The sequence below is a fragment of the Chanos chanos genome, chromosome 16 (genome assembly GCF_902362185.1).
Source record: "Chanos chanos chromosome 16, fChaCha1.1, whole genome shotgun sequence".
In the NCBI taxonomy this organism is placed as follows: Eukaryota; Metazoa; Chordata; class Actinopteri; order Gonorynchiformes; family Chanidae; genus Chanos; species Chanos chanos.
Window position 1 is genome coordinate 6498138 of NC_044510.1, and position 13932 is coordinate 6512069.

General features: G+C 42.2%; 2 protein-coding genes across 2 annotated transcripts; both read right to left on the minus strand.

Moving 5' to 3' along the window:
• Nucleotides 1-1743: 1743 nt before the first annotated feature.
• apnl (actinoporin-like protein) lies at nt 1744-2617 on the minus strand. Its single transcript, XM_030794100.1, has 2 exons — nt 2514-2617; nt 1744-2194 (listed from the first exon to the last, which is right to left on the minus strand). The coding sequence occupies exons 1-2, from the start codon at nt 2615-2617 to the stop codon at nt 1744-1746; spliced, it is 555 nt and encodes a 184-aa protein (XP_030649960.1).
• Nucleotides 2618-5108: 2491 nt separating this feature from the next.
• On the minus strand, nt 5109-6215 carry LOC115829114 (DELTA-sagatoxin-Srs1a). The gene is made up of 2 exons (XM_030793155.1): nt 6112-6215; nt 5109-5538 (listed from the first exon to the last, which is right to left on the minus strand). The coding sequence occupies exons 1-2, from the start codon at nt 6213-6215 to the stop codon at nt 5109-5111; spliced, it is 534 nt and encodes a 177-aa protein (XP_030649015.1).
• Nucleotides 6216-13932: the final 7717 nt, after the last annotated feature.

The window sequence follows — 13932 nt, forward strand, 5'->3', positions numbered from 1 at the left end:
GGGAGATTCTTTGATCAGTTCGCTCTTTGTGAACACTAATGGCGCGGGAGCACGAGCCATCGACAAGAGGGAAAATACGGCAAGACGCTATTAAAAACCCAATCTATACCTCTGTGTTCACAATCCCGAATTAACCATGAAGCGGAGACTTCACTCACGCTGATTTTGTGGAGGTTAACGACGGCACTGCCACCCCCCGCGCGTTCTCCTTCTGTCGCCAACGTGTGAGTGGCACTCCCCCCTCGGCGCAAGATAACGGGATTGTTAGCGAGTTTGATTAAATGTCACGTCCCCCATTTTTAGACAAGCATCGACAGTCAATTACCGTGCTCAATCTGCGAGTGTGGGAAGTGATGTGTTTATTTTCTTGTGTCTTTGTAATTTGGCTCTGACAGCTTTGAAATATTGCACAATCTAGTCGACCAACCGTTCATAAGCCTCACAACTTTGCGTTGCTCCACTCAGAAGATGTATTTAGGATGATATGGAAATAGGCCAGATAAATTCCCATCAAACGAGTCATTAAAACTAAAGGTGTCATGAGGTGATCGTATGAAGTCTCTCTCTCTCTCTGTCTCTCCCTCCCCCAATAATGATGATTAGTTGAATCCAAATGAGCATACATTTACTAACGATGAAGCATGTGAGGTAATTATTCAAAACCTGAAAGATTTGGAAACATTTTGAGTACTCGGATATTAGTGTACACATCTACCACACTGCTTTCTTCTTTGTGAGCACATAACACAGTAAAACGGAGACGCTGCGATGGAAGCGTTTCTTTTTTATTTCACACCGACATTAGTCAGTATAGTCATGCTATGAAATGCCCTCACAAGCCTGTATTTGATTTGTATGGAAGCAGATAGAAAACAAACAAACAAAAGAAGAGGAAGAAGAAGAAGAACAACAACAGCAACAACAAGAAAACACCAAAATATTAGCAACGATGTCTGTCAGAGCTAGCACAGCCTATTCCTCCAGGATTTGTAAACAGATTATAAACCCACATATTTGAGGTTCCATTACTTAAAGACAGGGTGTGGTAGTCAGAGATGAATGCTATGAGAGGAACAATCATAATAATGACAGTAAGACATGATGTAAGGCATGCTGACTCTTTATCGCCGTTGCTTTGGTAACGATATGTGGACAGCGCGATTGCTTTTCTTCCTTTGGCAGGCGGCTAGTTTTAGCATGTTAGCACCGGTGACAGGAACACTAAGCAGATGTATTTGGCTGCGTGCTTGGAGAACAGGTTTGTCAAGCCTAAGCTAATACAAGCTAAATCGGGATTCTTTTCCATAAATGACTTTATAGGACAACATGTTGCCTTGATGTAGGATTACACAATTTGCGCACACACACACATATACACAAATACACACACAAACCTCTCGTCTTGCTCTGTTGAGAAATGGCTTTGACTCTTTAAATGCAAGACAAGCTGTTTTGAATATGCAGGTTGATCCAAAGTGCTCATATTCATTGGTTACCAATTTATATTCACCTATTCATTCTTTTACAACCTGGAAGTGCCAGGTAAAGTTGAAATATGTCTGCTAATATTAAATTAGAATGTAACTGTATGTGTGTATGTGATGGTGGGCAGGCATTAACTTTGTGGAGTTTAAAAAAAAACAATCGAATACAAGACTAAAACATAGAACAGAGAACACAGCACAAGTGCAATAACTTCCATGGTAACATAAGTGGCTTTTATTTTGAAAGCTGGACTTGCCCTCAGTAACTCTGTTGGCCCATTGGTGTAAACAACTTATCCCAAACCTCTACCTTCATAATAGCCCTGCCCATTGGAGACATGGTAGCTTTGATGTCCAAGTAGTTCCCCACATGGTTTATACCTGAACCGTTGGCTTCTTCCCTCACAAAACCCTCTTGTTTTTTATCATAGTACATCTCCTTGTACAGACTCTCATTACATTCTTTGCCTTTGGGGTAGATTCCCACTGCAAACCAGTTCTTGTAGATGTTGTAGTCCCAAGGGACTGAGAACATGATGGCCAGCGTCTCGACGTAGTCGTTTCTGCTCCGTTCGAACAGGTCGTAGGTTAGGACGCCGACGCTGCCGGTCGCCTTGGCGCTGGTCTTGCTGAAGGCGCACACTTCGGTCTTTAGGGGGCGCACTGTTGGCTGGGGAGGATTGTGAGTTTCGCCACTCTCCAGGAACACCCTGAATTCACCACACGGACACGCAGATAGGTGGTAATGAACTCCTAACTTAATGCAACATATCAAAAGTTTAAAGCATTTAAACATACACACACACACACACAAGAAATAATGGCGGAGGTAAGTTTGTACACCTCATCCGTGTTTGTTCACAAGATCTGTGTGCAAACAGATACAGGCTGTGTTCCAGAGACAGCAATCTTATCTGAGTAACTATTTGATTTTTCAGGGGGAATGTAAAAAAAAAAAAGAAAAAGAAGAATGAAAGAAGAACTATGTTGTCTAAATATTCTCTGGATGTCAGGTAACTGCACACTGACTTGGGGTTGAGGAGACAGTAGTTGTTGGTTACGTTGGTGATCTCTATGGTAATGTTCCTTCGACTGCTCAGGTTGGCTGCCACAGCTTCTGCTGATTCAGACATGTTTGTGTCTGCCTATTTGGTTCTGAAAGAGAGAGAGTGAGAGAGAGAGAGAGAGAGAGAGAGAGAGAGAATAAAGAATAAAGATCTTTTGGAATCATACGCACTCAGTGATGAAAGTCGAGGTTGTTCTCATATGTCTGTAGCTATCAAAAGACAATGCTCTATTCAACTCTGTAAATGAATCTTTTCAAACTCTCTTTTCAGGCAGCTGTCTGCCATTCACACTCTGCGTTTCCACAACAGAGCGCATGTACTCAAATCAATTGCTTTGCAAATTGCACACAATTGTGTCATCTTTCACTTGTCCTGATAATCTGCGCAAGCGAGCAACTTATACATCTGCAGCGCGCACAAATCGATTTGTACTTGGAAACTCCAAACAGAGTGTGAAATTATACACAGTTCTAAGCATTTACCTCTGACAGTCACAAGCGACAAAATACACTCAAATACTTGGAGTAATGAGGCCAACAAAATTACTCAACAGAGACTACTTATTTTCTCCCTCTCCTCTCTCTCTCTTTCTCTCCCTCTCTCTGTGCGTGTGTGTGTGTGTGTGTGTGTGTATGTATGTGTGTGTAAGAGCACACAACATTAGTTCACACTCTTAATGGGAGATCTCAGAGTGCAGTTATATGGTGATTAACATATGGATGGTTATTCTCATCATCTAAATCACCCCTGCTTCTCACATTGACCCAAAAAGCAGTGCTAACTAACCAATTCACCCCTGTGTTCACACACGCGCGCACGCACGCACACACACACACAGTATCCATACACATATCCAACACTCAAATTAATCAAAACAATGAATGTTCAAAACAACCCCCCAACTTGTTTCATAGACTGAGTTAGACAGAATCGCCACATATAATCACAACACTATGCAGCCACACACGGTTAGGAACTGAACGTAATGTCAACATTCATATTCTCACTGTCAGTGCACCATGTTAGTGCTAATTATGTGAATGCGTTTGTAAGAAGCACGCTCAGTGCTGAACTCACCAGCCTGGTCTTACCATTTACACTTTCTCTCATGCTTCATAAAAATATTCTTGGTGTTAATTTAAAACAAGTACATTTTTTTTTTTTAGATTTTGCCTTGTCTGTGCGTGGCCAGGAAGATTGTTACCTTACCTGCTGATGAATGTGACTTTTCGGAGGTTCTGCGTTGGGTCTTTGAGTGTGTAGCTCTGCAAAGACTTGTCTCAAAAGAACCAACTAACTCTTCCCATTCTCTGTTTTCCCTTTGGAAAAAAAAAAAAAAAACTTTCACAAGAGCTTGTCAAACCCACCCTTACTCAATTCAGTGTAATATATCTTCAGCTCTGGTCACACCCATCTGTACACGCACACACACACAGACACACACATATACACGCTCGCTCGCACACACGCACTCACACACACACACACACACACACACACACACTCTCACTCTACATTTCATTAGCTTTTTTGAAGTCAAATTAAAAAAAAAAAAAAAAAAAAAGAATTTGGTTATTGCATAGCATACACCCTAGTCTTGAGAAATGCTTCATCCCATGGGCTTGGCCTGACAGACAAACGCCGTGAAGCAACTACAAACTAACAGGCTGAGTCAAGCAAACTGAGAGCACAGGAGTTAAGATGTAGAGTCCTGGCTAATTACCGTCGTATGGATGGCTGACTGATTGATGACAGTGTGGTTTTTGTCTCCTGAGACAACGCAGTTGCACAATAAGAAGTTTGCCTGCCTCTGTCATGTCAATACACGACACAGAAAGGCAAACATTATATCCTGCGAGTTAGTATCTCTAGGAGTGGTTCTGATAGACTCGAGCAAGTTATATAAATCCAAATATATACACATATATACACACACATATATATATATATATATATATATATATATATATATATATATATATATGGGTTTAACAGGGTTAAAACTGAGGCAAGGATTTAAGTCTCTCTGAAGGATTCAACTATGTGTGGCCAAAACAATTTGGGTTATGTGGAACCACAATGCTGCACATTCCGGTCCAGTGCTAACATGGCGTGCTCAGCTATTTGAGAGCTTGGTGATTCATAGAGCGATGGAGTCATTTAATCACACTGGATTAGAAAGGAAATTTTCCATCTTTCCATCTGGAGTTGGGTGGTAGCAACCAGAGATCTTCAAGTTGTAGATTGTTAAAAGAAAAAAAAAAAAGTAAACTGGCTCTAAAAATAGTTTAAATCTAATATCTGGCGTGAGAGGATGTGTTTGTGCATTTATTAGAAATATACATCATAAATGAAAGCAAGACTCAACACAACACGAAACATGTTTCATGTTTTATTAGTCAAATCCCTCTTACATGGAAAATCCATCAGCTTAATGCAGTTTGGACGCCCGAACGTAACGTGATAAAACATGCATTTCAAACATCAATCTGGAAGTTTCCTTCAAGTGGCCCCATTGCTCATTAACTGACGCTCTTGTGTTGGCTTTAAGGTGGGTTCAGTGACCCATTTTGTCATAGATCTCCAGTTTAATGATGGCTTTGCCCATGTCAGACATTGTGGCTCTGAGATCCACATGGGTCCCCTTGTAAGTGACTCCAGAGCCGCCTGCCTCTACACGGGTAAACTGTGTGAAGTCTTTCCCTTCGTACATGTGGTTGTAGAGGTCTTTGTCGCAGCTGCGATGGTTCTCGAAGATTCCCAAGGCCAGGTAGTTCTTGTAGAGGTTACGGTCGAAAGGAACGGAGAACATCAGGGCCAGACGTTCCGTGCAAAGCCGGTTCTGCATGTGGAAGAGGTCGTAGGTCAGCACCCCCACCGCCCCCGTGGCGGTGTTGTCGTCTTTGGTGAAGGAGCAGACTTCGGTTTTGGTGCTGCGAACGGTGGGCTGGGGAGGATGGAAACAGAACCCGCTCGTCATGTGGACCCTGAGGAACAGGGGGGAAAAAAAAAAGAGGAAAGGAGATCGAAAAGAGAGAGAGCTCCTGTTAGACAGTCTTCCTCCTTCCATAATTACCACGATCAATATTTTCCTTCTGTGTTTACACTAGGTCAAAGCCTATGTCAAAATCCATCACCGACGAAAGAATCATCTTTTGTGTACCCAGTCATAATTGGATAAGGATATCATGCAGACCCCTGTGACTGTCTATGTGCAGGGTTGTCATAGCATAGATTAATTTACGTTTTATTCACTATTGGTTGTAATTTAAAACATGTGGTGAAGAGAACACTGGAAACTTGTGCAAGATCAGATGTAAAAAAAACTGACATTCCATTACATTCAGCTTATGAATTTATGAAACACATTTCTTGGCAACCAGGGGACTACATATTTTTGCATTTGCCGGAAACACAAATTCAACCGCTCTGTCTCACACAGCCCTTATAAGAACCAATATTGAAGATGGCAAATTATTACAGAATTCTTCAGCAGATCTTTAAAGAGGACATTGTTCGTATGAGTTACTGGGCGAACTATGCTGGTTTCTGCGCGTTACTTTGGGTTGATGAGGCAGTAGGAGCCGCTGATGTTGGTGATCTCCACCGTGCAGTTTCGGTTGGTGGTCAGGGTGGCTGACACCGCCTCTGCTGTCTCTGGCATCCTGGTCCTCAGAGATCTGTGGAAAAGAAAAGAAAAGGAAACAAAAAACACCCCCCCCCCGTCTATAAATGACAGTTAAGGATTATAGGGTATGTAACTGTACCCCATCACATGCAGTGGAATCGTTCTAATTGAGGCACCGTTGATTATGTCTCCAATATTTGATATTTGTTTCAAACATTCATGTGTCAGTTCTTTCTTCATAGGATGAACTGTCAAAGAATCAACTTGGCTTGTTATCGACTATCTGCCAAGTACACCGTGAGTCACTGGCAAAGTTGGCACAACTTTTTCTATATATAGATTGACGTGTACACACAATTCTCATAACACAACTGTGTTTTCCTGCAGGTTGAGCAATGCAGCCAAAAAAAAAAAAAACTACTTTGTACAATATAGAAACCTAATCTCAGTCTGCATATGTCACCGTTTAGTGCTTAGAGAGAAAGAATGAGAGAGAGATAGAGAGACAGAGAGAGAGAGTTTGTCAGAACATTTTATCGCAGGAGCTAGATAAGCATGTACAGTCGAGACATGGTTAACGTAGATGGATTGGTTTGTCGCAATTACAATCAATAGAAAAAAACATTCACCATTTTAGTTTAAATAAGGAACAGACGGAGATACCCATCTGTCTGAGTTTAGGGCCTCACGACCACAGAAGTACACTCTACAGCTTGCACATTTCAAGAAAACCCCTCAATCAAACACGCTGCAGTTAGGCTGGTTAAAATAAAGAAAAACGGATAGTCACCTTTTCTGCTTATTTTTTTTGGTTTGTTTGTATGTTTTTTTTTTTCGATGAGGCGGAGCAGGGTGCAGCTCGGCTGAAGAGAAGTTTGTTGGTCCCTTCGCCTTTGTCGCAAGTGAGAGACAGAAGAACAGGGGAAAGGGTGTGTGTGTGTCTGCGCAAGTAAGAGAAGAGGAGACACTCCCTCAGTCAGATTACACACACCTCTAATCAGTCCCTCATAAATGCTCTCTGTCTCTCTCTCTCTCTTTCCCCCTCTCTCCCGCCTTCTCTCTCTCTCTCTCTCTCTCTCTTTCTCCCTCTCTCCCGCCTTCTCTCACTCTCTCTCTTTCCCCCTCTCTTCCTTGCTCTCTCTCTCTTTCTTTCTCTCCCGCCTTCTCTCTCTCTCTCTCTCTCCCCCTCTCTCCCACCCTCATTCTCTCTCTCTCTCTCTTTCTCTTTCCCCCTCTCTCCCACTTTCCCTCCCTTGCTCTCTCTCTCTTTCTTTCTCTCTCTCTCTCTGCCAAATTCTTTGTCAACACTGGCACAGAAGGGAATGACAGATATCTTTCAGGGAAAAAAAAAGGCACCTGAGGATTTCACTGTGGTTCAGCTTTATTTGTTTAGTGCTTTGCGCAAAGTCTTGTCTTCTCAAAGCGGCTTTAAAGAGAATTCACGGGCCTTCAGCAAGAAACCCCCCCCCCCCCCCCCCCCAAAAAAACCCATTTACAACCATAACATCGAAGACAAAGTTCCCCCCAAAGAATGGCTCTGCTGTAGTATTTCAGTGTACGGATGCACCCGTGAAAATCTTGATTAATGTCTGCCGTTAGCTAAGACATTTTTCACTCCATAACACGGATAAAAGAAGGTTGAAAGGTGATTGTAAGGTTTTATACTCCATGACTCGGGTATGTGCTTTTATAATGTATCGTGAACAGACTTAGGGTATGAATTTGATGCTTTGAGGTTTAATGTTGGGTTTCATGGCTGTTTTCCTCTTGATCTAAGCTCTGATTTAACCCTTGAATCAGTCTTGTTTTAATGCCCTAAAAAGGAAGCGTCTCCAGGTATGATGAACTGTGCCTTTCTGCAACAATTTGACCTAAAGTAAATTGATGGTAAATGTGATATCATTCCTGATGTGCAGTTCTGAATGTTTGCGACCAGGTGTAACATCAGAAAGCGACGGTTTTAACAAAAATAGCTGCATGCCATGTCGTATTTGTCACGAGCGGGTATAAAAGTGCAAAGCCCAAATCCAGTAAACACTGATTCTGCGATGGCCGTGGTCCATTATCAGAAAGCTTATGCCCTGTGCAGAATCCAGCTGTGAGGAGAAATTATGACAGTCACTAGAAAACACCAAGGGAACAACTTCAAATCAGTTTGCAGCGCACACACACACACGCACACACACATTTACAGACAGACAGACAGAGAGACAGACACACACTCACACACCTTAGCTGTCTGATGACGTTTGCTCCGGGGGGTGGGGCGAGGGGGGTTCAGCGCAGCTGACGCTGGTGCCATTTCATGTGGCTGTGGGGGCCGACGCGTGAGCCACACACTCATCCACAGGTGGGGCAGGGGAGCCCAGATGTTGGGCTAAGGCCGGCTGCCCACTGGTGGCGTTGGGCACATCTCTCGATCCTTCTCTGTTGGACGGTGTGATGTATTTGTTTGGTTGCCTCAGTACAGGTGACCTGCCAGGCCGTTTCCACCGAGTGCCAGAGGTTCAAGATGGGTGGGGTTACGTTGTTCCTGAAACACACACACACACACACACACACACAATTCATAATTGTACTTGTTTTGACTTTAAAAGTGACTGACTTATCAATTCGTGGTATATACATTTTGTGCCATAGCTTGCAGCCATCTTTCATTTCACTCAGGTGGAAGTTTGGTACACACCCAAAATGGAGTTTCTGCACTGCCCCAGTGCAAACCATTATCAATGAGTCAAAAGCAGCGTGTAGTCAAACAGCACGTTTGTGTAATAACATAATCCAAGCGAACAATGCGTTGTTGTTGTTTCTGTGGTGTTTAGTTAGAGAGCTTGACAGGAGGAAAGATCAGTCATGGAATGAATGGGTTTTATTTTGGCTGTATGTTTTATTCATGACGACATGCTTAGTGTGTCACTGTGTACACCTGTACAGGAATCAAGTACAGCAAAAATGTCTCCGGGCAAACATGTCAACGTTGTCCTCTCTAGGAACACACACACACACACACACACACACCTGTCACGACACGCAAGCTCGACGGGCCAGGCTTGTCGCCATCGTTTTTCATTTGCCTGCCGAAGGCTGAGAGAGAGCTTAATGTACCTCATGTGTCAGTCTACCTAACACATACATGGACAAAGTGGGAACTCTCTCTCTTTCCATGTGTGTGTGTGTGTGTGTGTGTGTGTGTGTGTTTAAATTGCCCTGGGCACTCTCTTGGTAGACTATATACCCTTACACTTCTCTCTCATTGTGATAGTGTGTGATAGGACATTTCATGGTCTGATGGAGCAGAAGAAAAAAAACTACAGACACACAAACACACACACACACACACACACAGATGCAGCCTGCAAAGCGGTTCCCACAGCACCTGTGAGTGACGTTCTGAGATTCTGAGGGAAATAGATGGCTGTTCACGTGAGCGTGTACAGACGTGTGAGAGATTCCAGAGGTAGAGTAATGTTATCTTCTGCCAAGAGTTTCCTTCTCTTTTCTTTTTTCTTTTAGTCACTTATTATGAAAGCCACACGCTAATACACATGTGTACATGCAATCAACGGTGCGTGAGGGCACATACATAAATGAATCCAGACGCACAAACACAGATAAACACAACTGTTGTCACCTGCATTTTCCTCCCTGCAGCTTCTGGTGAATTACAGTTACTTAGAGTAATGTCTTATCTGCTCATTTTTTCAACACCTGGAATAAATGGGTTTTTACACACATTCTCCAGTAGGGGGCAGCAAACATACACAGAGCAATTTTTTTCTCTCTCTTAATTAGAGATGACTTCTACTCTAAGTGCAAAAACAAACAAACAAACAAATAATTAAAAAAAGACAGAATTGAACAAAATTCAACTTCAAGAAATAATAGGATTTATCCATAATCTTGAAATATCTCTTTTTCTTGAAAATACTACAGAGTTACTAAATACAACAAAATTGCTACATGTTTACGACATGCTTATTACATATGTATTACAGTCGGCTAGATCAATCAGCTTTTCTTTAGGCACTGTAGCATATCTACCATATCTAATAATCTATTATAATAAAGTCAGAATTAAAGAGATGTAAGCCACTCATACAGGAAAAGTCTACACACAAGATGCACATTTCTTTATGTTATCCAACTGTTATAACACACAAATAAAAGTAGTTTGCTGTTTGATTGAGAGAACGAAAAAACCTGTGCGATCACAATAAGGTAATTTTTTTTTGAGGTTTGAGAGCGACCAATGAGGCAGCCAAACTGATTTAGCCATTAAAGGGTGTTCTGGATGAAATAAAAAAGTGTCTCCGTTCGTCCAAACTGCGCTTTGATGGATTCTGTGATCATTTATAAAAGTAGAGAGACAGAGAGAGCAGAAGCTGAAAGAAAAAAAAATTGTGAGAAAGAATGGGACAGAGAGAGAGAAAGAGAGAGAGAAAGAGAGAGAGTCACAGCAGTGAAAGCAGCTCTGACTCATCCTTCCATCAGTAATGCTCACGGTGACCTCTCCCTCTTTCACTCTCTTTCTTTTTTTTTTCTGTCCTCCTCCACACCTTTTCTCTAATTCCTCTCCTTCACACTTATTGTCTGTGTTAATTACATCTTTTCTTTTCTCAACACTTCTTCTCCACACACAAGTATAAACCAATGGACAAAAACGCGTTTGTTCTTCGCTGACATATATGCCTCTAATTCCCCCAGCTTTGCAGTTGGATCGTTGTTCAGATAGACCAATGTGTGCACTAAGCTTGTTACTGCGGTTTGTGTAAGAAATGATATCTGTCAAATTTGTTATGCGATATTGAAAAGATTCCTGTTCAATTCCATTCCTTTTTTATTTCCAAAGTCTGACCGGTAATGTAGGGTTCAATTTAAACAAGCAAACAAAAAACAAAAAAGTTTATGAATATGGTTTGAGGGAATGTATGTTAGCTATATGTAAATGTGCAATATTTTCCACAGGATCTGATACAGATTGAAAATGGATGGCTGGTGTTATTGGTACAGAAAACTGAACATCACAAAAGCATTCAGTCACTTTTCGTGTTAAACTTCTATGATGCCCCTGTTTTACCTAAATATTCCATTTTCATGATAATAAGCACTGGCCTGCTGTAACTTTTTCTTCAGAATCCATGACTGCCATTATCTCCAGTTAACAAAGAGAGGGGGAGAAAAAAAAAAAAAAAAACACGTCATGACCCTTAAAAAAAAAAAAAAAAAAAGAAAAGAAAAAAGTAACGTCCCTTAAGATTAGATAAATTTCCTCTTAACTTTCTATCCTATTACCACGGCGACTGGAAGCTCTCTAAATTCATAAGACTGCCTGCGTTGTGTTTGAATGGCTAAGATTAATCCCCTGGAGACCATGGGCCCGCTACTCACCGCTAAAAGGTATTTTTTTTTTTTAGATGACGGGCTATTAGGTACGACTCTGCGGGGTGGGATGGATGGGGATGGGGATGGGGACGGGGACGGGGGGGGGTTGTGGGTTTGGGCTGGAGTGAAATTGGAAGGGGGGGGGGTGGGGGTAGCGTATGCAAACTTCGGGATTTGCGATTAACGGAGAACGCGGAGGGTCGGCTCAGTATCCACGGTGACTGGTGTGCCTCATTGGGAGGGTCGCGTTGTTGGGAGGAAGGGCGGGGTGGGATTGGGTTAGGGAGGGAGGATTGGGGGGGGGTTCGTTGATTGATTGCCGAGAGGGACACGGAGGTTCCACACACTCGTCCGGTGATGAATAGGCTGTCAGCCCGCTTTCCAGCTACCCAAACAAGGCCCCTAGACAAGCTGGAACAACCAACGCCATTTAAGTGTAAATATTAAACGGTTATTAAGGCGCGGTGCGGGGGGGGGGGGGGGGGGGGGGGGCAGAGGGATTATACGCGGTGTCATTCTGGAAATGAAAGGTATGAGAACACATGGGGGAAAAGGGATGATAGGGGATAAGTAGAGGAGAGGGGGGGGGGGATAACATGTAAACTGAAAAAAGGGCAGGTGATACCACTTTTTAATTTTGTTTTTCTTTTTTTTCCTTTTTTTTTTTTTTTTTTTTGCAATTTTGCGAATCGGCAGCTAATGCTCCCCCGTTTATTCTCGGCATGCCGCGACTCCTTGACGCTAATCACATCTCGAGCGCTCTCCAGGTGTGCAGGCATGTACGTGCCGTGTGCGTGCGTGCGTGCGCGCACGCGTGTGTGTGCGTTTGTGTAAGGAGGTGGTGCGATATAGCCTTCTGCTGTGTCTTTTCTAGCAATCTCTGAATGTCAGGTGAGTGGGTGGGGGGGGGGGACACGGATGCTTTAAGTTTGACAGTCCGTGCGGCCGCATCCCGCCTCTCAAATTAACATCTGATAAGAGGGGTTCTCAGAAGTGTGTGTGGGGTCTGAAGAGCAAAAGAATGGGCAAGCAGGGATTTATATATATATATATATATATATATGATTTGTGATCTATGTAGTTTAATTCCCCTGTCCTTCTGTGTAGTAATCGATATCTTGGCGTGCGATATGAATACATTTGCTTCAGTGTCAAAAGAGAGAGCAAGCGGATGAAGACGACACCGAAACGATTTAAACTCACTTATCAAAAATGACACCGAAGCTAGTCAAAGCCCCGCGTATCAGCGGATATCGCGTCCGCTCAAAAGGAAAAGAGTAGAAATCGCCAGTGTTTAATGCTATATCTTTCGTCTTGGGTTAACAGAAACGAAACCTTAACATTGTTGAGACGTTGTGCAGCGCCCCAAAATGTGTTTAAATGTCAGGTTGATACTACTGCAGTGCGGTTTTGGAGAACGCACAGCGTGTCATTAAGTGTGAGGTCACGTATTTAACGTCGCTAAAGACGTTAAATGATTCTTAGAGATTGTTTTAAATGTCAGCTAGTTTCGTTTTAAGCATTTTAGGTTTTATCTTTAATGATAAGGCCACAGTTTTGCAACATTTAATTTGCTTCAGTCGAGTGACACGCAATTAAATGGGAGGTGATGGCGTACACAGTTAGATGATCCTTTTTATTTATTTATATATTTATTTTGTTTTCTTGGATGAAACACTACAAGATCCATTTTCGGCCTCTTACTATACGTTCCCTGTCTTTTGTTTTAAAAAATACTTTTCTTTTTTCCTTTTTGATGAAGCACAATATACTATCATATTCAGATATTGTAGGGGTTTGACCATGCTGAATATCCTGCCAGAGGACAAGTGAAATTAAAAGTCCATGAAATTAAATTGTCACAAGGATTTTTAACAGAATATCAGGCGACAACAATTCAAATTTGCACACCCAAGACCTGCTGTAGGTTTTAATTATACGTTAATGTTGTTTTAAACATCCTAGACAAGATAATGATTATTATTTTTGTTGTTTCTGTATTTCTCTGACAATTTAATTACCAATATTTCCAAACTGTTGACACCAAAACCCACAGAATTGTATTTTGTGACCGCAAAACCCCCTCAGCAAGTTCACCTGACACTAAATTCATGCAATTTGGAAAACATGTTTTGATTTTTTTGACAATGGTTTACATTAAACTAATAAAGAAAACTTGTTAAACCTGGACCTTTAACTCTTACTTCAGTGTTCTAGAAACTGTCTGGAGAATGATTCAGCTTTCATATTCAAACTAGGGAATCCACATGAATCACTTATGGTCAACACGGCACTGTGAGTGTGTGATGCTAAGAGGAGATGATCTCTTGCACTCATGTCTCAGAGGTGCACACCTGCCACTTGGTTCTCC